This window comes from Notamacropus eugenii, chromosome 1 (assembly GCF_028372415.1).
Source record: "Notamacropus eugenii isolate mMacEug1 chromosome 1, mMacEug1.pri_v2, whole genome shotgun sequence".
NCBI classification, from domain to species: domain Eukaryota; kingdom Metazoa; phylum Chordata; class Mammalia; order Diprotodontia; family Macropodidae; genus Notamacropus; species Notamacropus eugenii.
In genome coordinates, this window is record NC_092872.1 from 365,479,271 (window position 1) to 365,503,531 (window position 24,261).

General features: G+C 44.5%; 2 protein-coding genes across 3 annotated transcripts in view; both read left to right on the plus strand.

Annotated features, from left to right (window-relative positions):
* The first annotated feature begins 393 nt into the window (after window positions 1-393).
* Window positions 394-8,032, plus strand: FAM53C (family with sequence similarity 53 member C). Its single transcript, XM_072630406.1, has 5 exons — window positions 394-896; window positions 3,850-4,081; window positions 4,472-4,529; window positions 5,389-6,170; window positions 6,893-8,032. Exons 2-5 carry the CDS (start codon window positions 4,004-4,006, stop codon window positions 7,148-7,150), a joined length of 1,176 nt encoding a protein of 391 aa, XP_072486507.1. The 5' UTR covers window positions 394-896; window positions 3,850-4,003; the 3' UTR covers window positions 7,151-8,032.
* Window positions 8,033-13,175: 5,143 nt separating this feature from the next.
* The window catches only part of KDM3B (lysine demethylase 3B), a 58,947-nt gene continuing 47,861 nt past the window's right edge, over window positions 13,176-24,261 (plus strand). The window contains exon 1 of one of the 2 annotated variants that reach the window (XM_072630401.1): window positions 13,176-13,472. In XM_072630401.1, the coding sequence (XP_072486502.1) occupies window positions 13,242-13,472 (231 nt within the window). In that variant the 5' untranslated portion in view covers window positions 13,176-13,241. Of the gene's footprint in view, window positions 13,473-14,096; window positions 14,425-24,261 lie in introns of those variants that run through there. The other variant, XM_072630402.1, reaches the window with a different exon arrangement.

Here is a 24,261-nt window from a genome sequence, read left to right on the forward strand (position 1 = left end):
TTGGGGGTGGGGGAGGGAGGAGGAAAAGAGCTGAGCTTATTATGATGTCATAATCACAATCCAATTACCTCATCCTGCTGTGACTGGAAGGGCGGGGGATGGGGGGCGTTGATGGAAGAAGAGAAGGGGCCCAGGCCCACTGAGTGTAGTAATGGACGTGCAGGCGCGACTTCGGGAGAAAGAAGAAAGGGCTGGGGATGGGGCTAAGGTCCTGGGATCCAGATCGGGAATTCGCCCCCCCTGCCCCTCAGCCTTTCCTGCTGCCCGTTGTTCTGGAACCCTATTCAAGCAGGCCCCAAGTCTGGCCAGCATTGGACTACACCTCCCATCTGCCCCTGGGTCGCAGACGAGTCCTCAGTGGCAGGGAAGAGGGGTTTTTTTCAAAGCAGTGGCAGTATAGGGAGAAATAGAAAAACGAACACCGGGGTGCGAGGCTTGTTCTGCTAGAGGTCAAGGTCAGAGAAGGCGTCTTAGTCAGACTGGAGCAGGAACTGTAGAGAGAGGGCCTGAGTTTGTTTACCTCTGTCTATTCTCCCCACTGGCCCGAAGTTAGTTCAGCCTAGAGCCGGTCCCTTCCACCTTCCGCAATTCGGTAGGGGAACCTAGTGGGGAGCAAGACCCCTTTGAGGCGAGGTACATCGAGAGGAGCAAGTGTTGCACCTTTTCCATCACGGACGCTACTGATTACCAGCAGTTTTTGGGGGAGGGAGAGGAAACCCCAGGAATTCTGGCCCTCGCACGGGGCTTCGGGGCAAGTCCTGGGAGTGGGGAAGCTACCCCCCCCTCTCTGGCAGGGGGACGATTGGTTCGCTCCGGCGTTATTTAAGGGCGCCGTGGGGCAAGTGGCGAGCTCAGAGCTGCTCCGGCTGCGGCCCTGGGAAGGGGACCGAGCTGCGGTACGTAGCGGGCGGGCGGGCCCTGGGGGCAGGTGGCGCTGGGCCCTGGGGCGGAGACCTCAGCTGCCCCTCCCTTCCTCCTTCCTTTCCCAGCTAGTCCCTCCTCACGGCCTGGCTTTGCAGGCCGCCCCGTTGCGGGGAGCCCAGGACTGGTGGGGGAGGGGGCCGCTAGAGCACCGTGTCCCCAGACATCTTCCCCCCCCCCCCCCCCCAAACTCCTTTACGGGCCCGGGTCCTGGGCCAGAAGGCTGGCGTTAGGGGGCGGGTAGCGGCTCCTCTGACGTCATCCGCCCCCACCCCCACAGGGTCATAGGTCACCTCTTGCCCCTCCCGTGGTTAAGGTAGCGGCAACCCAGGGATGGAGGGGGTAGTGTGTAGTCTTAATTGTGGGTGGAGAAGGGGTGGGCAGCATCCATCACACCCACCCACCCCAGGCACCACCAGGGCCTTGGAGAAAGGAACCCCTCCCCCGCCGTTGTTTTTATTCATACTCTAACCCCAAGCTGGGGGTGGGGGTGGGGGCGTTGTGATGGAGGGAGAAGGCCTGGAGTCCCCAGAAAATCTCCCGCCAGCCTGTCCCATTGAACTAAGTAGATCTACCCCCAAGGGAGACTTCTGCTCTTCAGCTCTGACTCTGTTTCTGAGACCCAAGTATCAGTGATCACTTAGATCTTTGGGGAGTGGGGAAATGTCAGTGCCCCATTGGGGAAGAGGGTTGGGTCTTCTGGGTACCTAAGAGGCCAAGCCAGATGCCTCCTCCCAAAAGGGCTTCGATCCTTGGCGGTTATTAGGCTGAGAAGTTTTAACTTGTTTAGTGTGGGTTCAGGACTTTCTTTATTCTGCAGTTAGAAGATAAGGTAATGAAGGAGCCAAGACTAAGCCTTCTAATGCTTTAGGTTTGGCCCTCTCCAAGCTAGGTTGCCTTTTTTATATCTTGGTTCAATTGTTTCAGGTTCCCTCCCCCCCCCCCCCACTCTGTTTTAAGAAACGTAGAGCCCAAAATGTCAGTTAATGTGATAGGTAGTAGTTGGCTTGTTGCAATGACTTGTGTATGACCACATCCCAGCAATTAAAATGCAGAAAATATGAAATTATCCTCTTCATCCTCTTGATTCTAGAGAGAAAAAAAACTAGGAGTTTCCTATGGCCCAAATCTTGAGAGCCTGAAAATGAGTTTACCTCACCCTCCAAAGGCTGTCCCTAGTATCTGAATGCAACTAGGTACCCTTTTCCATTGATGGATCTCCAAAAAGGCAGCTTTAAGAAACCAAGAGCATTTAGTATAACGTAGCTTGAGTTTTATCTTCTGTAACAAGGGCCTATATAGGGGAAGCAGCTGAGGAGAAATCTCAGTGTATAGGATTTCTGTAATGCTTTTTATTTTTTATTCTTTTTGAAGAGCATAGAGAACTTTCCCAGTGTCTCAGGAAACTTATCTTTCCATGAGATGGGTATGGATTAAGGAATATTCTCCCCATTTTACAGAAGGGAAAAAGTCGCATACAAAGCAGAACTTGTCATATACAAACAGTGCCCTTTTAGACTTATGTGAGTACACAGGCACAAGTGAATGAATGAGTGAATGGTGTCCAGCCAGAAAGGTAGAACAGATTGCCTTCTGCATCCTAATGATGTCATCACTCCCAGCATCCCTAGGCTTTGTGGTGCATTGAACAGGAAGAGTGAGAGATGATACCCTGCTGGACTCCTCTGAAATGATTCCTTGGATTTATGGAGTGTGTTGTTTCACAGAGCTCAAATTGCTTTTATCTCTTAATTACCGGTATACTATTATTTCTCCCTCATTTTAATTATGAAGAAACTGAGACCCAGAGAAACTGATGTTATTTGCCCAAGATTTGTACAGCATATAGCCAGTAAGGTTGGAATTGGTATTAAAACCTCGGTAGCCCTTAACTTCTTCCATTAAAGTAAGTTATGTACTCCAAAGGATTATATTGCCCTCTAGGTCATTCCTAAAATTGGATAAACAGAAGCCATTGACAGAGTAAGTTAACATCTTTTCAGTCCACTAGAAGTCCCACAGCTGATGTGGGTTTGGAGCCTGCTGTTAAATACATGTTCCTTCAGACTCGTATCAGGAAGTTGCTTCACTATCAGTATATATAGGATAGCCTTGGAGCCAGAGCAACCCTGAAATTTGGTAGAATGAGGTCATATAGAGCTGTAGGATTGGAATTGTTTTGCTCACCAGTTTTTTAGGTTTTCATTCAAAATTTTTAGGAGGCATTTCTCAAACATGATCATTCTATCAAAGAAAACAATAACTTAGTAATTCAGATTTAATGCAGGGCAAAATTCTGTTCCGCAAGAACCACACATTTTATCCTACTTCTCTGTGGTTTAGGCACATTAGAAAAGAACACTTCTCTCGTCAAGAACTACAGGTGAAGTTTCTTGGCCACTGGTTTCATTGTCCTTGAAAGAAAACATTCAAACTTACTATCTGACTGAGCAAAATTGAACTTTGGACATAGTGTGACTGACCCCTCAGCAATTGGCACCCCACTGAGGTCTCATGTTACTTTTTGTACAACTTGAGTGTATTATTTTGTATTGTTTGTTATATTTGTATATTTCACATCCTTCTTACAAAACTGTAAGTTCCGTGAGGGTAGGAAATTGTTTTGTCTAAACTTTGTATTTCCCCCAGAAACCTCTAGAGGCACCCAGTAGGTCTTATACATATTTGTTGATTTGAAGGTTGAAGAAAACATACTAGCAAGAGACCAAGATGGGAATGACCACTTGGGTGCCCCAGTGCTTTCCCAAAGTAGACGTTGATTAAAATAACTTTTGGCAGTGTTGGAACTGCGGTCTAGTCAGGTAACACAAAAGCAGGCTTAGTTAACTTAGATGGGAATATAATAGACCAGAAGTGCATATCCTCTAATATTGGTAGTAGGGAGCTTGGTCCTTGTGTACCTTGCAGATTTCAGCAGGCATGAATCCAGTGGGAAGTCCCGGTGATGCTAGAACGGTGATGGAGTGGCAGAAGGTGACTCTGAAGTGAGGTGATTAAAGGTCACAAAAGACAAAGGAGACATTCCACTTCTCCGCTCAAGTTGTGGGTCTTGGGCAGAATCATGATAACTTTGATTACTGAGCAACTACAGAAGCAGAGTTTGGAAGAATTGAAATGCACATGCTTCAGGATCAGTCTGGTAAAAAAAAAAAAAGTTTCCCTCCACATGCCCCATTACGCTTTTCCAATGTCTTGTTCGTCACTTGATGCTGCATGCTTCCAATCTCTGTATTGAAAGAACCCATAGGAGATTATCTAGATGAAAATGGGTGTAGGAAGGGAAGCATTAAGGAGAGGGAAATGCTGTAACCATGTACTTGGGGGTGAAAATTTTGGTTAGATTTTTTTTGCTTGTTTTGACTAAATTGAAGGAAGGAGTAAATTACTTTGTGGGAAGGAAATGGTCTGGTTCAATATCCAGACTCTTGTATCATGTGAAATTTTTTTGAGCCATATAGGCTAGCTGGGCTCTTAGTCAGAGATTCTTCAATGTATCTTGACTTCTTGTTCTGCTTTCTTTAATTTTAAGCCTTTGCCTGATCATTCTGATGTCTCTACCTGTGGAGACCCTTTCCAGCTTGTTTCCGGTAAGATCAAGAGTCACTTTTGATGTGTTGTCACACATTATGTTTTTGTATGATTTTCTACATTCAATAATAACTGATTAGGGCAGGGATGGGAAACCTTCAGCCTCAAGGGCCACCCCTGGACTAGTGGCTGACTTCGAGAGGTGTAGACTCTTTTCTGACATTGGCTGAGTCTACCCAAACACACTGAAGGGTCTCAGGGGCAGTTCAAGGATTTCAACAAGTATTTGTCTTGCCTACTGGAGTACTTTGAAGGATGTGAGGAGCTTTGCCCTGTTCTGCAGAGCTGGCTTGCCTAGGTTTAGAATTCTCCCACTTTTGTTGCTCTTTTTCCTGGATAATGTGGCCAGGGAAACAAAGAAAATACTACCTGGAAGGCGTTCCCAGAGAATTTGTGCTCCTTGAGGTCAGAGACTGTGTTTGACTTTTAGTTTTGTATCCCTTGGACAGCAGAACACCTTGATACTAGTATTTTCCCAGTGCTTGTTGGTTTGAATTGAGTCCTGTTTCTTGCTAGCAATGACCCTGTAAAGATAGGTACCCTATAAGAAAAGCTCATGGGCTGACCATATTAAAGGGGACTAGCTGGACTTGGCCTCTGAGGCAGATATTTTCCAAGAAGAGGTACTGTGGGAGAAGGTTTTGTCCCAGCTCTGCAGCCAGTATCCTTGGGAGGAACAATAGGGAAAGGTATAAAGCATGCAGTGTATGCCTGAAACTGAGGGAGGGGAGAGATCAGAAATGTGCACATAGACTCAGTTCATTTCTTAGGGTTTTGATTAGGCAGTCATGTGGGATTTTCCTGGTTTGGCAGACTCGGAGGAATAATTTAAAATCTGGTTTTCTTAATGTCTTTCAGAAGGTGCTTCCTGGAGGGGCCTGCCCCCCTGTCCCTGTGCAGGGCTCAAGGACAGCCTTAGTCTCAGTTATCACCATTCTAGTCTGAGTTTGCACTTCAAACCTCCAAGCCGGGGAGGCTCCCCACAGGAGAAACCCCTCTGCCAGGGCCTTTCCCCAGAGTCTCCAGGCTCAGAGAAAGTTCCTGTCCCTCCTGCCCCACCATCCAAGAGGCATTGTCGCTCTCTCTCAGTACCTGTGGACCTGTCTCGATGGCAGCCTGTGTGGCGGCCTGTTCCTTCCAAGTTGTGGACTCCTATCAAGCGTCAAGGCAGTAATGGAGGAGTGGGTGGGCCACTGGTACCGCACCAGAGCTCCCCAAAGCGGGTTTCCAGCCTCAGGTTCCTCCAAGCCCCGAGTGCCTCTCTTCAGTGTGTCAAGGCCAACAGATCCTGCAGTCCACCTTTCTTCAGTTTGGCCCTGACCCATCATGATTCCCCAAGACCCTGTGCTGCATCCCCTCCCAGTGGATCATGGGAGAGTGATCATGAGCCCTTATCCCCTTTCCCTCCACAGCGCCGCTTCTCCTTGTCCCCCATCCTCATCCCACAGGCAGGCCGGTTCCTGCCCTCTGCCCGGAGTTCCCCCTCCTCCTCCCCAGAGCTGACCTGGCGACCCCATGGTCTTCCCCGAAGCCGATCGCAGCCTTGTGACCTGGATGCACGAAAGGGTGGGGTCAAACGTCGCCATGATGATGACCCCAGGCGTCTTCGACCCTCACTGGACTTCAATAAGATGAATCAGGTGGGGCTGACGGGGATAAGGGAGCTTGGGGGAATCTACTCGGCTCCCACCCTTGAGTCAGCCCCTTCCCCCCAAGCAGCAAAAGAGAGCTCTGAGGCAGAGGGCTCTCTAAGATCCTTCTCTAAGCTCTTTCTGTCCCAGGAGTTTGGCAAAACCCAGGGCAAATTATACCATTGAGATAAGTACCTGAAGTGGATCATTCTGGTATACTTTCCTTCTTTGCCTCCTTCTGCCAACCCTTCCCACTCCCCTTTCCCAGTTTGCACCAAGAATGTTGGTGGTAAGAGAACCAAAATGCATAATTTTTCCCCATATTCCCAAGGTTTTACCACTTCCACTTTGCAGCTTTTCTCTCAAGTGAAAAAAGAAAAGGTAGGAAAGCTCTTTCTAGGGCTTTTTATAGCAGCAACTGAAATGACTGAGCATTAGGACACCTGAAACAAGTCTATAAGTGAGCACTTTGGGATAGGTAGGCTTGGCACATATGCTTATGTACTTTTAAAGAGCTCTGAAACTTAGAGCCTTTCATCTATTCCATTTTTTTGGGAGGAGGTGGCTCAGACAGGAGCAGGAAAATAAAAGACTGTTGAGTAGCTGGGCTGTTTGCCCATTAGAGCAGAAGACTGATGACTTGTACTCATGCTCTGGGATTTCCTAGGTTGGGAGGTAGGGACAGGGCAATGTTGCCTTTGTATGCTTAACTTTTGTTGTTTGTTTGACAGAAACCGTATTCAGGAGGTCTCTGTCTCATAGATACAGCCCAGGAAGGCAACAGCATCTCCCCACCGTGGTTCATGGCCTGTAGCCCTGCGCCCCTCTCTGCCTCCTGCAGCCCCGTTGGTGGCTACTCCCAGGTTCTGAGTGAAAGCGAAGAGGAAGAAGAGGGGACCAGGAGGTGGGGCCGATCCCTTTTTACCAAGAGGACACTCTGCCAGCAGGACTTTGGGGACCTGGACTTGAATCTGATTGAGGAAAACTAGAGCTGAGAAGCTGCTTCTTGGGGGGAAAGCAAACTTCATGTCTACTAACAAGTGATGAGGCCTCCAGGCCAGAGACTAAACCTGGGAACTGGGGTGAGTTGAGGGCTTCAGTTCTGGGCAGCTGGGAAACAGCACGCACCACGAAGCTCCACAGTGCAGACCCGAGAGCTCAATGAGAGGAGCTGAGTTGGGTTGTGGGAGAGCAAGGGGTCAGATGGTACAGAGTTCAACTTCTGTTGAAAGTCTTTAGCTAAAATCTGAGAAGAGCTACTGTGTGTGATATCAAGAGAGCAGTGAGATGAAGTCTAGAGGAGAGCTTTGTGGTCCCATGTTTCTGTGTGGGGATGTGCACAAATTTCTTTGACTTGGGGGATCTGTCAGGTCTTAGAATTTGCCCAAGATGTCAGATGATCTGTGTGTGGGGTTGGGGGTGTGAGGGTGTTTGTGTGAGCAGACCCAGGGAAAATGTGGCTGGCCTACCTTGGAGTATCATGGGGTATCAGTGGTATATAAGATCCCAAATTTTAATGAAAAATTAGGGGAAAATCTCTTAATGGGAGAAATGAGGACCCTGATCAGGGCACTCTCCTTCCAAATCTGTTCTTTCCTAACTGGTCATGTGCTGGTATATGGTCAACTTTTCCTCTGGTTCACTATGTTTCTATTTTGGGTGAAATTTTGTTCTTTTGAGGGGAGCTGCCCGAAACTTGTGGACTCACAGAGATGTCCCCTATAGGACATCTATATTGTCCTAAAATGTGCTATTAGCCTCCCAACTCTGGGATAGTACCAGCTGTTGGGGGTAAGAATATATATCCCAGTTTGATCAAAACCAATCTTTTGATCCCCCAACAGAATGGTCTTAGTATTCTGCTCCCCAGCCCTCCACTGTACACACAACTGGTTAATGTGGGGGAGGGGAGGTTTAAGAGGGACAGTGACTATGATAACCCTGCATGTTCATTTCTCCCTTTCTCTACTTAGAGAAAGGCAGGCGTATGTCACAGATACCTTTTCTCTCTGACCTTCCCTCCCCCTGCGCCCTCACCCTTTCGTCAGTCTGGGAGAGGGAAGCTTGGGAAGGCACCCTTCCTGTTCCAGATAAGACTCGCTGGCCTGCACCTTCACCAAGAGCTGATGAGCGAAGTGGCAGGAGGAGTGGCAGCGGCTCCCGGCCGTCGTGGGTGAGCTCACCACATCAGAGACGTCTGAGAACAGATGGGGAGGACAGGTGGGGGTGGGGGCCCAAGCCTAGCCTGTCCCAGTTGCTGAGCTTGACCCCACGAGGGAGTTGCATTGACTGTGTTGGATGACATTGAACTCCAGCTAGGAAATTTTATTGTTTCTAATTGGCCCTGGGAGATAGGAGGGAGGTTGGGACTTATCGAGGGAATTAATTGGCTGTAGATTTTGAAGCAAAACCTGTGACAAATAGCTGGGATTGTTTGTTTGTTTGTTTTGTATTATTTTCTATCCAGTGACCTGAGCCAGAGTATCAGGCCCTGTTGGTAGTGGTGAGGCTTTTAAGGGCTATGCTGGTGCCAGTGGGTATCACCTTTCTCTGCTGCTGTACCTGCTACCACAGTTGCTAAGTAGGTAGTTTGTCCAGTATTTGGCTGGATCTAATATAGCATCCTGTCTTTCCTATTATAGGTATGGGGGGGAATGTCTGTTTCCTCTTTAGTTACCAGGATGTTCTAGGGGTCTTTCTAGGTCCTCATCTCTGGAGGCTTCATATGGGTTTGAACCTGCCATTTCTTCTGCTTCTCACATTCCCATAATAGTAACACCAGTGAAAGATGCTGACTCTTGGGATCTGAGGGATCCTATAGTAGGTGCTAAAAGGGCCTTGCTGAGCTGGGCATGACTACTAAGGTTCTTTCCCTTCTGTCTCTTCACCATCCATACCTGATTTCATCTACACCTGACAGTTTCACTTTTCTTGAGTCTGTCCTGACTGTAGATGGGAGTGCAAGCCTGATAAAGACTGGGAAATACAGTGCTGGAAATTGTCAGTCCTTTGTTTCTCTCCCTTCTGCTTTTGTTTCTTCCTGCTTTTCTCCTTCAGGTTAAAATTTCTTCTAGCCCAGACTTCTACCATTTTTAGCATCATATCCCTATCTCAGTACTTAGGGAGTGCTTTTCTTCTATTGATGACTTGTCTGCTTAATCATCTGGTGTCTCCTTGTGAAGGGAGATATCAGCTAGTGATGTAGGAGGGTTAAATTCAGTAATGTGCACCCTTGACCTGGCTCTCATTGCCTTAGGGGGTATATTCAATTGCGGGGAAAAGCCCATAGGTACAATATCATTTAAAATTGAAAAGCTTGAAAGTGTTTTTATGAAATCTGCTGGAAGCACTGCCTTGCCCCAGGACAAGTCTTTTAAAGAGCAGATGGATTATGCTTTACTGAATATATTCCTGAAAAATTTTGTGTAACCTAGATCCAAGTATTTTAAATACACTAAAGGAAGTTGTTCACCATTTTAAAGCATCTGAAAGCCAGTTTTTGTCAACAAAAAAAAAATCTCCCCTCCAATTGATTTTACTTTGTAAAACTAGATTTTTCACATATTGGGTTTGCCTAATGTAGGGATACGTACCCTTGTACCAGATTTATAGTGGGCATTGCTGGGTGAAAGTCTCCATCTGTGATGTGTTGGGTTGTTTGGCTGACCCATGGGTGAGTATTTCTATGTGTGACTGAAGCTGCTGTAAGACTGGTGCTTTCATCCTCCTCAATCCTCCTGTCCCCTGGTAACTGCCCAGCAGCAGCCCCTGCTGCCATGTACACTTCCACCTGCTGCCAAAGTCCCTGTGCTAATGGGATTAAAACCCACACAAAAGAAAATTTTGGTAACTTTGTTTTATATTAAAAGAAAAAAGTCTGTGTGTATTAAACATGAGGTCCTGCCTCTGTGGCTGTGTTTGAAAAAATAAAGTTTTATTAGAATAAGTTTTTCCCAAGCAACCCTTGTGGGCTGCCGTGTCTTTGTCCCTTCCCAGTTTCTCCTTCTTCCTCAGTATTAGAGAAAGGATGTTTTGTATTTTACATATAATGATACTCCTTTTCTGTCCTCAGAACCTTCTGTAACTTCAGCTAGTGGCCAGAGACCCTGCCAGAGATAAGTTATTTGTCCCTTTCTGCCCCAGGCTTTGCTTTTCTAAAAAGCTTTGTCTTTTTTTGTCAATCTTGGTGTATACTTACTTCCTCAGTTTCTTACCTTTTTGCCTTATCTTCCCTATTGCCATGCTGGGCTCTTAGTTCACGGAGATGAATGCTTCCTCACCCCATTGTTTGATTGCGGGGGAGAGTGGGGGCGGAGTCCTCTATTCAGGAACCAGCACTGCAATTAACACTCATTTCTTTCCTATTTGAGAGTGTTACTTGATAACAGTGAAATCTCAGGACAGTGGAAAAATTATCAAAATTAAAACACCAAAAGTACAGATAGTTTTTTACTATCCTGGGGGCATTGATTTTGAAAATGACTCAGCTCTTTGTCCCATATGAAATGAAGATTGTTCTCTCTGCCATAGTAGGGGTATTTAACTCCTTAATTCTTCAATTTGTAGTGTTAGTTTGTTGAAGAAAACAGTGGGCTTTAGCCTTTAGTTCCTGGCTCTGAATTTTCATGCTCCAAGAGTCAAATTTTGCTTAGCCTCCACCTTGGGTTCCAGTTCTGAATTGGTAGTACCTCTGTAAGAAGAGGGGTGGTTAATTATTAGATATCTCTAAGGATAGATAGAATTCCTTGGACTACTTCAAATAATATCCTTTGAAACTAGTAAAATCTCATGAGAGAAATAAATGGAGTTGCAAGAAGTAACCAACAGTGAAAGCAGAAAATGGCATGCAACTGACTGCCTGGCTTGCCATGGCAGGACAACTAAGAAATAAAAGCTGAGCTTCTGCTTTGATTTTTTTTTTTTAACACTTCTAGCCCACCTACTTCATGAGAGTTATTAATGAAAAGGGGTAGATGGTAACAAGGGTGTGAGGACAAAAATTGAGCAGTGTATTGAATTTTCTTCAACAAAGGATCGTTTCAGATTGAAGGGTTGGGTTTCCTGACCAGAGAAGTAAGGAGAATGTTATGTTTTTAGGCATTTGTTCCAATATTACTTAACTAATTCAACTACTAATGGGTGCTCATTCTCCTGTTTTGGTGAAAATTTGAGGACATAATTGTTTTTCATGTTTCTCCTTTCACTACTGAATTAGAGGATAATTTCTCTTATTTATTTAGTAATATTTCTGGTTATAGTGTCTAAAGGTTGTATCCCCTTTCCTCTACCAACTTCCCTCCTCCCCAGCATCCTCCCTCCAGTAACTGAGCACTATGTGGAAAATGGCTCCAATACTATTAATATTGGCTAAAAGGCCATTGGGCCCTGGGTGTGATTGTAGTCAGTCAGCTCTCAGCCCTGATGTTGACAGAAAGACATGTTAGCCTAGAGAAAAAACATATTGAAGGGTTTGGGGTCAGTCCAAAGAGGGAGAGGTGCTGAGGAAAGAGGCCAAGGCAGAAGAGGAACCCGTTGATTTTGTGCATGTTCCAGAGTAATATTCTGAACACCTAGTAGTCATAAAGAAGTAGTCCCCAGCCTGAGAACTTGGAGGCATGTGTGCAAATAAGATTTAAGGAGACCAATAATCAGTCTCACTTGGGAATCCTAGAATATCTTGCAATACTTGCCAGAACACAGCAGTATCAGAAATGACCATCCCTCCCTAAGAAAACTGATGAGGATCTTTGGTCATTTAATACTTGTATCTTTTCTAAGGTAGTTTTTCTTTTGGATACAGTTGCCCTGTTCTAAATAACTGCATATGCTTTTTAAAATCTTCATCTACGTATACATTTCTTTACTTGGGACTTCTGAAATAGATACCACCTTGTTCCATTACTAGAGTTGCATAATATAAGTTGCACACCTGCAATGGGCGTTTGGATACTCTGCTCAGGTAGCAGATTAATTTGACAGTATTTCCCATGCCCCAACCCCCCCAGAAAAATTTTCAAATGATTCATAAGGTGGCATCAACCTGCTGTGCTTTATTACTAAGCTGGTCTTGCATACAGAAGCAATGAGTCTTGGAATCAGGGTCTTCCATTATCATCATCACCACGTTAGCTTTCAGAGGGTTTTAGAAGAAACCCATGAGTACACAACAAGAGAGATGTTTAACTGGGTCACTGGCTTATTCCCAGGTTTACACGGTTAAGGAATAATGTTTGTAAACAAGGAAAGGAAAAAGTGCTAGGGAATACGCAAAAATGGGCATCGATGCTGAAGAATGCTAGATTGGCCATGGGCCAGTGGAAAGGGAAACAATAACGTTCCAAGGTTCACTGGCCAATAGGGAAAAGATGAATTTAGGCCATATGGACCTCGGACCAATGGGAAGGGAAGAGTGCAATACCATGTGCTTTGAGAGCCAATGAGAAGAGAGAGATTGCACCTATGAGCCAATGAGAAGAAAGAAACTATCTTATGGGCCAATGAGCCGAAAGGGATTGAACCTTGGGTCTACAGGGTGAGAAGTCAAGAGGTTTGGGGCCTTGACCCCATTTATATTGGACAGGACCACTAAAGATACTAATCCTCCCCAAGTTAAAAATCTTTAGTCCTCAATCCAAGGAAGATGACCTCCAGGGGCTCAAGGGGTAGTGAACCCCCTGATTGGGGAACCATGATTCCTACCTCGAGTGCGTTCGTAGAGGGCGCTGTTTATCAGAGGCCAAGAGTAGGGGGCAAGGGGAAAAGAATACCCCACCCACCGGCGTGCAGTTCCCCTCCCGACCGCAGGGGGCGCTGCAGCGGGGAGACGGGGTGGGGCGCTGTGAGGGGCCCGGGGCTGCGGCCCCGCTCCAGACCGCGGGGGGCGCTGTGAGGAGCCCGGGGCTGCGGCTCCGCTCCCGGCCGCGGGGGGCGCTGCGCGGCGGCGGTGGTTGGTGGTGGCTTGGGGGTGGGGGGGAGGGGGGTAGGGGGTGCGGAGGCCTCGCGGGCGGATCGGGCGCTCGGCGGCGGCAGCTTCTGGGCTTGGGGAGGCGGTGGGAGCGGCGGGTCCGGCCGGCCCTGGTCATGGCGGACGCGGCGGCCTCCCCGGTGGGGAAGCGGCTGCTGCTTCTGTTTGCGGATACGGCGGCGGCCTCGGCCCAGGCACCGGCAGCGGCGGCGGCGGCGGCGGCGGCGGCTGCGGCGGCTGCAGCAGTAGCAGCAGAGAGCGGGGATCCGGGGCCTGCGCTGCGCACTCGGGCCTGGAGGGCCGGGACAGTGCGGGCCATGAGCGGGGCGGTGCCCCAGGATCTGGCGGTGAGTGGCGGGCACGCTAGGCACGCAAGGCCGGGGCTGCGGGGCCTGCGGCGGCCCAGGGGGCGGCTCCTGCCCTCTCCTAGCCAGTAGGGACCTCCGTGAAGGGGCGGGTGGGGGTCCAGGGCCGCAGGAAGGGGCGAGCCCCCCGGAGTGCCCCCCATTTCCTCTCAGGAGACGTGCCGGGGGCTGGGAGCTGCTGCTTTCCAGCCATCAGGCCCCGCCTCCTGGGCGACCCCTTTCCCGACGCCCCCCTCTCCCCAAACACGCCTTCTCCACAGTTCCCCGGAATCCTTCCCCTCAACCCCGGGGCCCTGCCGGGCCTGCGGGCCCCGGCCAAGTGTGGGCGCCCCCGCAGTTGCAGCCCCTTCTCTGCCAGCAGCTGCCCCCGGGAGGGCTCGGAGCTCGGGCTCCTCTCGCCCGCTCCCCCTTCCAGGAGTCCCGCGCCCCATCCGCCGCCCTCGGCCAGCCCCGGAGCCCCGGCAGCGTGCGGGGGAGGGCGCGGGGCTGAGCTAGTCCCGGCGGCCGGCTGGGCCTCAGAGGAGGCCCGCAGCCCCTGGCCGGCCGCTCCGGGTTTCCCGCACCCGTAGTGTTCCCGGAGGGTGACAGCAGCCTGCGCCGGGCCGCTGCTCGGGGCTCCCGCTTGTCCTCCGGGTCCCGTTGGTTCGCCGGGTCCTTCAATTTCCTGCTTCTGGACCCAGGTCCCACCGCCCCCGGAGAGGTTCTGGGTTCTGGGTTTTGGGTTTTGGTTTTGGTTTTAACTTTGCGTTTGGCCTCTTCGGTTTGAGGAGAAATGGGGGTGGGGGGGTCGTGATCCGAGTCAGGAGCATCCGAGCTCGGCTGCCTGCGAGCTCCCGGGTGAGGGTTTGTCAAGGGGCGGCCACATCGAGTCCTGGAGCTGCTGCAGGCCTCCGCTTCCTCCTCCTCGGGCTGGTCGGAGCTTCTCTTTTGTGGGGTGAGCTTGTGAAATTGGGGGGTTGCCCGTGGGGTACGTGACAGTTAAACGTCATGCTTTAAAAGTTTGGTTTTCTGGAGTAGTTTGCACCTGCCTATATTTATCAGCAGTTATCTTCAAAACAATTGTCCATGATTTTTGAAGTTTGGGAGTGGTATAATTCAGTAAGTATTAGTTTATCTGATCTGTTTTGAGGGGGGGAAAGGTGTAGGATTTCTGTAGTTCTGCGGTGTCGTTTGGTTTGTAGCTCTTTGGTAATCGCGGCCACCTTTTTAAAAACTCAGTCTTGGTGTTTTGTGGATTATTGTTAGGTGACTAGACCCAGGGATTCGGAAGGGCACAGAGGAGAGTTGTGTGTGTGTTTTTTTTTTAAAGATAGAGGCCAAGGATAAGGGAATTTGGAGGGAGATCTGTGATCCTGTTTCATACTTGTACTTGAGGAAATAAGGTCAAAGTGGAGTTGGTATTCCCCTCACATTTGATTCCCAAAGTGAAGTTCATATTCCCCTCACTCTGCACTTGGAAGTTAGGTTCCCATCAAGGTTTAGCGCTACTTTAAGATCCTTGGAAACGGATTGGTCCACAGCTCTGCAGTTTAATTCTTACTTACCAGTACACTTATCAGTGTAAGAAATGAATTAGGGTTAGCCATATTTTTTACATCTCATTTTAAAGTGATGGTCTTTAAATAACAACTTTCGTGTCTTCTGAGGGAGTTGGATATTCGAAGCAAGTTGAGTAAGCTTAGCACCTACTAATTCAGGAGGAGGACCATAGACCTGGTTCCACAAAGTAGGTAATGTTGCAATAGAAACTGGAGTGAACACTTTGAAACTTCATTGTGACCTAGCAGTGGGGCTCTGCATGAAATCAAAACAAGTTTTGGTTTTTTTAAAAACTTTCATAAAAATGAACTTGTGGAAATTTTGACTGGTTTGCGGAATATTTCTTGCTCTTCCACACTTAACCATTGTCATGGTAATAATCTGGTTAAGTGTATATTTAAAGATGTATAGAAGCCAAACTGTATGCCATTTTTTCCATTTTGATTAAATATCTTATTTATCCACCATCCTATTTCTTTTAGGCCTTGGGCTTGTGGGCCTTTCTAATTTGCATGGCCGTTGTACAACACACTGTAGTAAACATATCACACTGTAGTAAACATATTCATCCACCAATCACAAGTGCTCTTCCTGTACTCATGGGTGGAGTTTGTGGATAGCAGGCCAATGATTGGGCACACGTTCTTTCTGTTATTTTTAAGATGTTTTCAGGCATTCATAGTTTTGAGTAATGCATAGCAGGGCTCCCCTATTTAGTATGAATAATTGAGGGTTGACTGAACAAACTTCTGGATTGATTCAAAACGTTCCTCTTAACTTTAGGCACTAATGATAGTGTAAATTTCTGAATACACTTTGATGTTGAAATTGCTCAGAAGTTAATGCTCCTCCATCAAATCCATAGTGGCAAAATAGCATGAAAGTTTACACTCTACTTGAGATGGAAATGAATATATAAAAACCTGTGTCTTTTAACTTAGAAATTTAAATTTATCTGGAGCCACTTTGGATTTTTAGGCACTCAGGTACCTTGTGCCATTTGGGTTTTTTTTTTAAATGCCAGTTTCTATCAGATCAGATGCTTCTCTTGAACAGCCAACTAGAGTTTCTAAAACAGCACGATCTCAACTTTCCTTTTGTCTTCTACTTATTTCATATTTGTTCAGATTTCTTCCTAAGTAGGTACTCAATAAATGGTTGTTAAATGAGTAAATGAATCATAACTTCCTCATTTTTCTTAGAATATTTTCTATTAACTGATCTGCCCCTGATATCTCTGTAAAGGGTTCCAAGTGAGAGATGCTCACTCTTCACAAACCTTTCAGATAGGCTAGGCCTAATTATTTTCTGCTTCACTAAGTATCTCTCTTTCCATGGATTTCCTTTCCTGAGAACAGGATTTTACCAGTCTTGCTGTTCCTATTGCTTTTCTCAGCAACCATCTAACTTCCACCTCAACATGACTACGAGAAGGTAATGTGTCAGTTTCGTTTGTCAGTAGCATCCTAAACAACAGCTGGGGTGGGCTTCTTCAGGCTTTTCTTGCCAGAAGGGCTGGGGGCCATAGCACCTGCTACTGCTTCTCAGCTTTCACTTGCCTTTGACAGGTTGGTGTTTTTCAGGACTCCAAAATGCCTTTGCTTCTTGAGATGACAGTTATTGTCTGGCTGTTTCAGGAAGGTTTTCATATTGTAAATGCCTTTTAGGAAGGTGGAGGGGAAGTCACTCTGTTTACAGTATTTCAGACTGTGAGAAGCTTACTTTTGTCTCTTCACCCAGGAGCAGTCATGATCTTAATCATGAAATCTAAATTCATAAGAGACTGGTTTATAAACCCAAATACCATTTTATTAATTTACAGTGGAAACTATGCTTGGCCTGAGTTCTCAGGCCAAGACTGATAGACTGATATAGACTGGATAGTCTATACAGACTTCATACTCCCTACACACTACCAGGAGATTAAGACAACTCCAGAGATCAAATTAAAAGGTTCAATATGTAGCCAAAAAAGAAAAACAATAAACAACAGCCCAGTCAGTCAGTAAACATTTATTAAATGACAACTGTGTGCTAGGAACTGTGCTAAATGAAGGAGAATAAATATGAAAAAGCAGCCTTTCTCCTCGAGGAGTTTACAATGCGGGGGGAGGGTAACAACCCATAAAAGGAAGTTGAAAAGGCTAGAAGGAGAAGGAAGGGAAGGGAAAGGAAAGGAAAGTGATATAGAATCCAGTCCAAACTGAAAAGTGGGAAACAGGGAGATGGCTGGACTGGAAGACCTCTTTAAATGAAAGCCTTGAGAGGAGCTCTTTTCTGTCATCCAATCCTGCTATAATCAGAGGGAGGAAGGTACGATTGAAAAGTGAGGGTCTTGCCTGATGAAGTCTAGTAGGATGATTAGTTTCCTGTTGATGAGTTTCCTGGGGGCTTGATAGAGTCCGGTCCAAACCAGTAGACTTGAATAGGAAGGGTGGAAAAAAACGAGTCACCAAAAAGACAATTGACTTCAAGCTAACACTTAGCCTATTGTGTTATCTTATTCTACTTAAACAGTATTTATTACTTTTATTTGACGCTTATTAAGACCTAGGCTTTGTGCTCTTTCCGGATATACAGATGCAAAGCAAACAGTCCCTGCCCTCAGGGACCTTACATTCTTATGTGGGAGGACTACACTTAAAGGGGAGCTGAAAAGAGTTGGGGGGAGAGTGGGGGAGGGTTTAGTCATTCTTTGGAGCTATATCCAGGAAGTGAGGTTGGAAGGCAAAAGGTCACTTGTTGGGAGTCCTGAGGTTGGGGGTGGGTATGATGGCCTGGGTGGAGACTTTGTGGTTTGAATCTTTTGGCAGGAAGTAAACCTGGAACAGTGTTATATTAATGGAACATGGATAATATGAAAGACATACTAACCCATTCTTTGTTAGCTGTCATTTTTTCCTTAGGTCTCTTGGCATCCGTTATCAGCACATTCTGTTATTTGACTTGCTTCTTTTAGTCTATTAAAGTTTCCAAAACTAAAGCTTAATTTATATAAGATAGTAGCCTAATTGTATCTGCAACATTTTTTTTAAGTGTAGGTTACCACTTCAAAGATTTCCAGAGGAGACTTTAACTCATCTATTTATGTGAACTTTCGTTATCCCTTCTGGATCTTATCTAACCTTTATGCCTCCATTTGTAGTAGTATCATTCATTTTCTATACCTCTTCCTTTTTGGTACCTCTAAGCCAGATCCCTTCTCACTTGCATTTATAGATAGTATTTCTGTCAAGTTGTACAACTTTATTTCCTAGCTAAAAAAAAAAGAAAAATAGTCATCTTCCCTGGTCTTTTTCTTACTTTCTTTGTTGTTGTTTTTCTGAGGCAGTCGAGGTTGTGACTTGTCCAGGGTCACACAGCTTGTAAGTGTCAAATGTCTGAGGCTGGGGTCTTCCTGCCTCCAGGGCCAGTGCTCTATCTAGCTGCTCCAGTCTCTTTCTTTGTCCGATAAATACAAACTTAATTTTTTTTTTTAAATTATGTGAAAGAAGGAAGAATGTCAAAGGGAGGGGGATATACTTACATCATACCAGTATCAAAATAGAACTTACTGTTTCCCCTGCTCCTCAAGCTACCTCTCCTCCAAATTTCCCTGCTTAATTTTGAGGGCGTCATCATTCTTCTGGTCACCCATTTTCATAGCAGTGTAAGTATCCTTGGCTCTTAACTCTCCATTAGCCCAATATCTAATTATTTGCCCCCTCACATTATTACTTCCTCCACAATACACCTTTCCCATTCTCAACCCAGATCATCCTACTTCAGGCTTTTATCATCTTATCATATTATACCTGACTATTGTATTCTCTGTAGAGTTTCCAAAATAATCTTACTTAAAGCATAGGTGTAATCATGTTAGGGCTCTCTCAAAAATCTTCAGCGGCTGTCTGTTGCCTTTAGGATAAAACATATTATTTTGTTGTTTGGTCATTTCAGTTGTGTCCCACACTTTGTGACCGTATTGGGGTTTTCTTGGCAAAGACACTAGAGAGGTTTGCCATTTCCTCCTTCTCCAGCTCATGTTACAGATGAGGAACTGAGGCAAACAGGGTTAAGTGACTTGCCCAGGGTCACACAGCTAGTAAATGTCTGGATTTGAACTCTTCCTAACTTTAGGCCTGGCACTCTAACCACTGGGCCACATAACTGCCTGTTCATTCCTTCCTTACCTTGGCACTTAAAGCTCATTGTAACCTGGCTCCAGCCTACTCCTCTACATTCTAGTCAAACTCTGTTTTCTGAATGTGGCATTCATTCTCTTTCCATTCTGTACTTTCTTACTTTCTCTGTATTATCATTCCCCCATGTTTGAAAGTTACTGCTTCTTAGAATCTTTATCTTCATTCAAAGCTCAGCCCAGATGGATGCCCTGCTTCCACCTCCTCAAATTTCTTGATATTTATTTCTGTGTATATTTATATCTGTGTATAAGTTCCCTCCTATCGCAAATTCCTTGGAGAGGCAGGGGCTGTATTGATTTTTTTTTTATTTGTATCCTTAGCTCCTAGCCTGACTAGTTGGTAGTAGGCAGTTAAATGCTGATTGACTGATTGAAATTCTAATGCCTTTGTCCTGGTTTTCTTTAAAAAATAAGGCTATGAGTTAACCCTCTTCTACAATATTGTTCTATAGGAAAGTGTGTTCTGGATGCCAAGCAAGACTAACTTACAATTTTTGGAGGACAATCCATTCATAAATTGGTTTAACCTGTAGGGGGTAAATCCAATTTGGATTTCCTGCGGCATTCCCACTCTGCAGCTTACATTTCAGTGATGTACTTCACAGAGTTTACAATCAAAGTGTTTCTTCTGGATTTATCTACTGATGGTGGAATCATGCCAGTAATTTATTTATCTTGAGACTACTAAAGTCATAATATATCAGGCCCTTTTAAACTGTTTTTCTGGATCAGAGTTGCTAGAGAATTGCATGTCTTAGTGAGCAGTGACTGCTTATTTGTTTAAAATAAATTACTTCTGGTGTTCCCTGTTACCATTCTGAAATTTTATAACCTTGTTTCAAGACTATAAAGTGGCTGTTGCTGTCGCATATGAATCTCCTTCTTAAACTATCCTGGGATCTGATCTTCATTAGCCTTTGGAAAGCTGAGATCATCTATACTTTCTGCATCCTAATTGGTACATTTAGAGTCTTGAATGGAAAGTCCTCCTGGGTGTTTGTCACTGGCAGGGACCAGTGTCTACTCCCATTGGGAGTTTCCTCCATCATCTTCCTTTGGGATATTCTTTTTAAATTAATTAGACTAGGATGTAAAATTGCTCTAGTAGACAATTTTTATACTGATTTGAGAATATTTAAGATTTACCTTTAAAATACCTCCTCATAATACTTTAGTCAGATACTCAAATAGATTTGTGATTATAAGGATGTGGTTATTGCCTCCAGGTATGAGTATTGCAACCCATTCATACCTAAACGTTTTGTGTGACTCTTGCCCAAGTCTGGTCATAAGCTTGCCAAGGAGATAATTAAAAAGTACTGGTATTCTTCAGATATGGTAGGAATGCCAGCATAGCGCAAATATCCATCAGTTTCAATTATACTTATCTCATTTGTCACATGACCAGCCCATCCTGGGGTTTTGCTCATACTTTTTTTTTATAATGTCCTTTAAACCTGTGCTCCATTGGAATTCCTGACTCAGAACAAACTACAAAAGTTTATTTTGATCTCCTGTATTAAGTCAATACTTTGGTGAGCCAAGAAAAGGGAAAAGTTTGACAATTCTAGTGACTAATCTCGAGTGAGTTAATGGTTTGCTGTTTGAAGTTGGGCAGGTGGTCTTTTTATGTTGGGGGTGGGAGGAACAGGAGGGCGGTAAAGGAGGAGGGAGCTTCTAGGGAAGCTGGGGGAAAATACAAACTAGAATAACCTATGGGAAGTCTTTGGAGTAGTTTGGAGAAGGACTAAGTGTAAATTGAAGGTATTTTATTTTATATACATGTGTTTTTAGAATGTATCTATGAGGTGCCTACACTATTTAATTTTAAAAGTCACTCTGTTCAGGAATGTTTGAGCTAAGTTTTTAATAGGGGAAGCCATGAGAGAAGTGAAAGGGAGGAATAATATCTACCAAAGTGAAGGTTCTCCAAGAGGTCCCTTGCAGCCCCAGAAATTATGATACTGTGAAACAATTGGTTCTTCCCCAACATTGTCTCAGTTTGCTACAGTTTTGTAGGATGGATATTTTGGAAGACTCCCATTTTGTTGTGAAATGTAGCGAATATTGGGAAGGAAAGTTCTGTCATCAGTGATTTCTCAAATGCGGGCAAGCCATGTGAAAACTAGAACCAAACATTGCTGTCACTTTATGTCACTTTGGAAGGCTTGTATATTTTTTTCCCTCCTCTCTGGAGAATTTATGAAAATGCAGTGTTTCAGTATCTTTTTTCTTTATTTGATTTTAAAACTAAGCCATATCAGTCTGGAGGGAATCTTTTAAAGAAAAGCAAAAAGTTATCTCTGTTCTTTTAGAATAACTTATCCTCTGGTTCCCAAGTCCCACTTGTAGCTTACTGTTGCCTTTTCTCATCTTTGAGAAACAGTGCTATTTGTCAACTGTTGGACTTTTTTTTTTTTATCATATTCTGTTTATAACTTATCATTTTGCTTTCAGTATTCTGTGGGTTGAGCCATATACGGTTACCTATTTTGTTGTAATCTTTACTACCGGCTAAACTGTGATCCAACTACTACCAGTTATCTTGTGTGTAAAACTTTTCTGACCTTAACTCATTTCTAAAACCTTTAAGAATTAAGCTCAATGTTAGATGCATATCCTTCAGCAGGTATCTATCAACTCATCAAAAACACTTTACACTTTTATTTTAATCATTAATCTTTAAGAAAAGAGATGCTTTTTGTTTTTATATTACATTCATTTAAGAAAAATTTTAATTCTAAACTTTAGAAACTAAATAAAATGAGTGTCTCCATATGTATAGAACAGAAAAAGATTGATCATACATGAAACCGGGAATCTTATCATATATACAGCTTGCTTTTATTCTTAAAGCATGTAATGAACTCAGCATATAATTTCTAAAACCATCCTGCTTCTGATGTTTCCTAGTTTCTTCATTCCTTGTGACCCTGACTTCTTTTTTTGGTTCTCTCTTCCCCCCCTCCTTTTTTGGGGGAAGAAATATTATAGCAAATATGCTTAGTTAGGGAAAACAAATTCCCACATTGACTATAGCTGAAAATATATGTCTTGTTTTGTGCTTTATCATCATTTCTCTGGAATCATAGTTGGACATTCCATTAATCAAGAGTTCTTAAGTCTCAAAGTTTTTTACTTTATAATTTACAGTTGTTGCTGTCGTATAATTCTCTTGGTTCTTTTCATTCCTCATTAGTTCATAGAGATCTTCCTAGTTTTCTCTGAAATTGTTCATTTCATCATTTCTTACAACATAGGAATATCCTGTTATATCTTGTGCCATAATTCGTTTGGCCATTCTTCAATTGATGGGCACTCCTTTGATTTCTAGTTCTTTTCCCCTACAAAAAGCTGCTATAATATTTTTGTAGATATCAGTTCTTTTTCTTTTTCTTTGATCTCCATGGAGTATGTAGTTCTAGTTGAGTTTAAGGGACAAACAGTCTGTGATTTGGGGGTTTGAAAGACTGGTGGTAACAGTTGCAGAATGACTGAACCAGTTCACAGCTCTGCCAACAGTACATTAGTATGCTGTTTAAATACTAAATAGTAATTGTTTCTCTTTTGCCCAGGAACTCTGAGAGTCTTCTTCCATTTTGATTTTTTTTTAAAGGGTCCATCCCTTGAGCAACTACTTAAAGAGGCCTATTCATTGAATTGGTGTACCTCACTCAGAGTGAGAATTCTGTAAGACTTCAACCTGAAAGGGCCAGGGTTTCCCAATGCATCCTGGGCCATCTCCAGCAGACCTGATGAACATCAGGCCACTGGACCCAGATGACTCAGGAGAAGAAAGTGAAGTTGGTGACCTTGTACAGCCCTCCCTCACTCAAATCAGTCAGCTGCAAGTCATGGCCCTCTTTGAGAGCAAAGGACACACAACAAGTGTGCCTGTTTTACTACAGTCCCTTCAGCAATTGTCGTTTTCATTTTGTCTTTGCCAGTGTGAAGGATATGAAGTAGAAACTGGAGTTGCTTTAATTTGCCTTTCTCTAATTATTACTAATGTAAACTGTTTTCATATGGTAATTTATAGCCTGAATTTCTTTCTTTGAAAACGTCGCATCCTTTGCCCATTTATTTATTGGAAATGGTTCTTTTTGAACATGTTTTAATCAGTTTCTTATGTATCTTGGATATGAGACCATTATATGATCACTTATTGCTTAGTCTCAAGAAAGTAGTTGTTCTTGGTTTGGGTTTGCCAAAGAAAGGCTCATTAGCCATCAGTCCTTAATATACTCAATAGCCAGTTTGATTTTACCTCAATTAGGTGACTTACTGTATCCCAGCTCTTCCTTGGAATTGTAAAGCAGTTCAGAGAGTACTTAAAATGTTATCTTTTAAATTATTGTTTTATTTCCCAAGATTAACTCTAATTTTATGTTCCAATGTGTGCAAAAGGTTTTGATTTATTCGTTATTATTTTTGCTTAAATTTTAGTATGAGTTTTAGATGAGTATATTATGTTAAAAAGGCAGTATGGTGTAGTACAGGGGTAGAGGACCTGTGGCCTTGAGGCAGCATATGGCCCTCTAAATCTTCAAGTTTGACCATTTGACTGAATCCAAACTTCGCAGAACAAATCCTCTTAATAAAAGGATTTATTCTGTAAAACTTGGACTCAGTCAAAAGCCTTCACCCAAGGACTTAGAATGACAGGTCCCCCATCCCTAGTAGGATAGAGATCTGGCCTCAAAGCCAGGAAGCTCGGGACTCAGATCTTCACCTCTGACACCTATGAGTTGTGTGACCTGGGTCAAGTTACTTAATCTCTCCAAACACTGAGATTTTGGACTGTGAATTTCAGAGAATCAATTAGTTGACCAACAAGCATTTATTAAGTGCTTACTATGAGCCTGAATGATCATATGAGATAATATTTGTAATATGAGTAGTTATAGTGCCAACTACAAAGTACTTAATAAATGATTGTTCTTTTCCCCTTCCTGAGTGCTGGGCTTGTAAAGAAAAAACAAAAACAGTTCTCTGCCCTAAGCAAACTTACATTCTAATGAGGGAGAGGAAACAACATAAGTACATAAA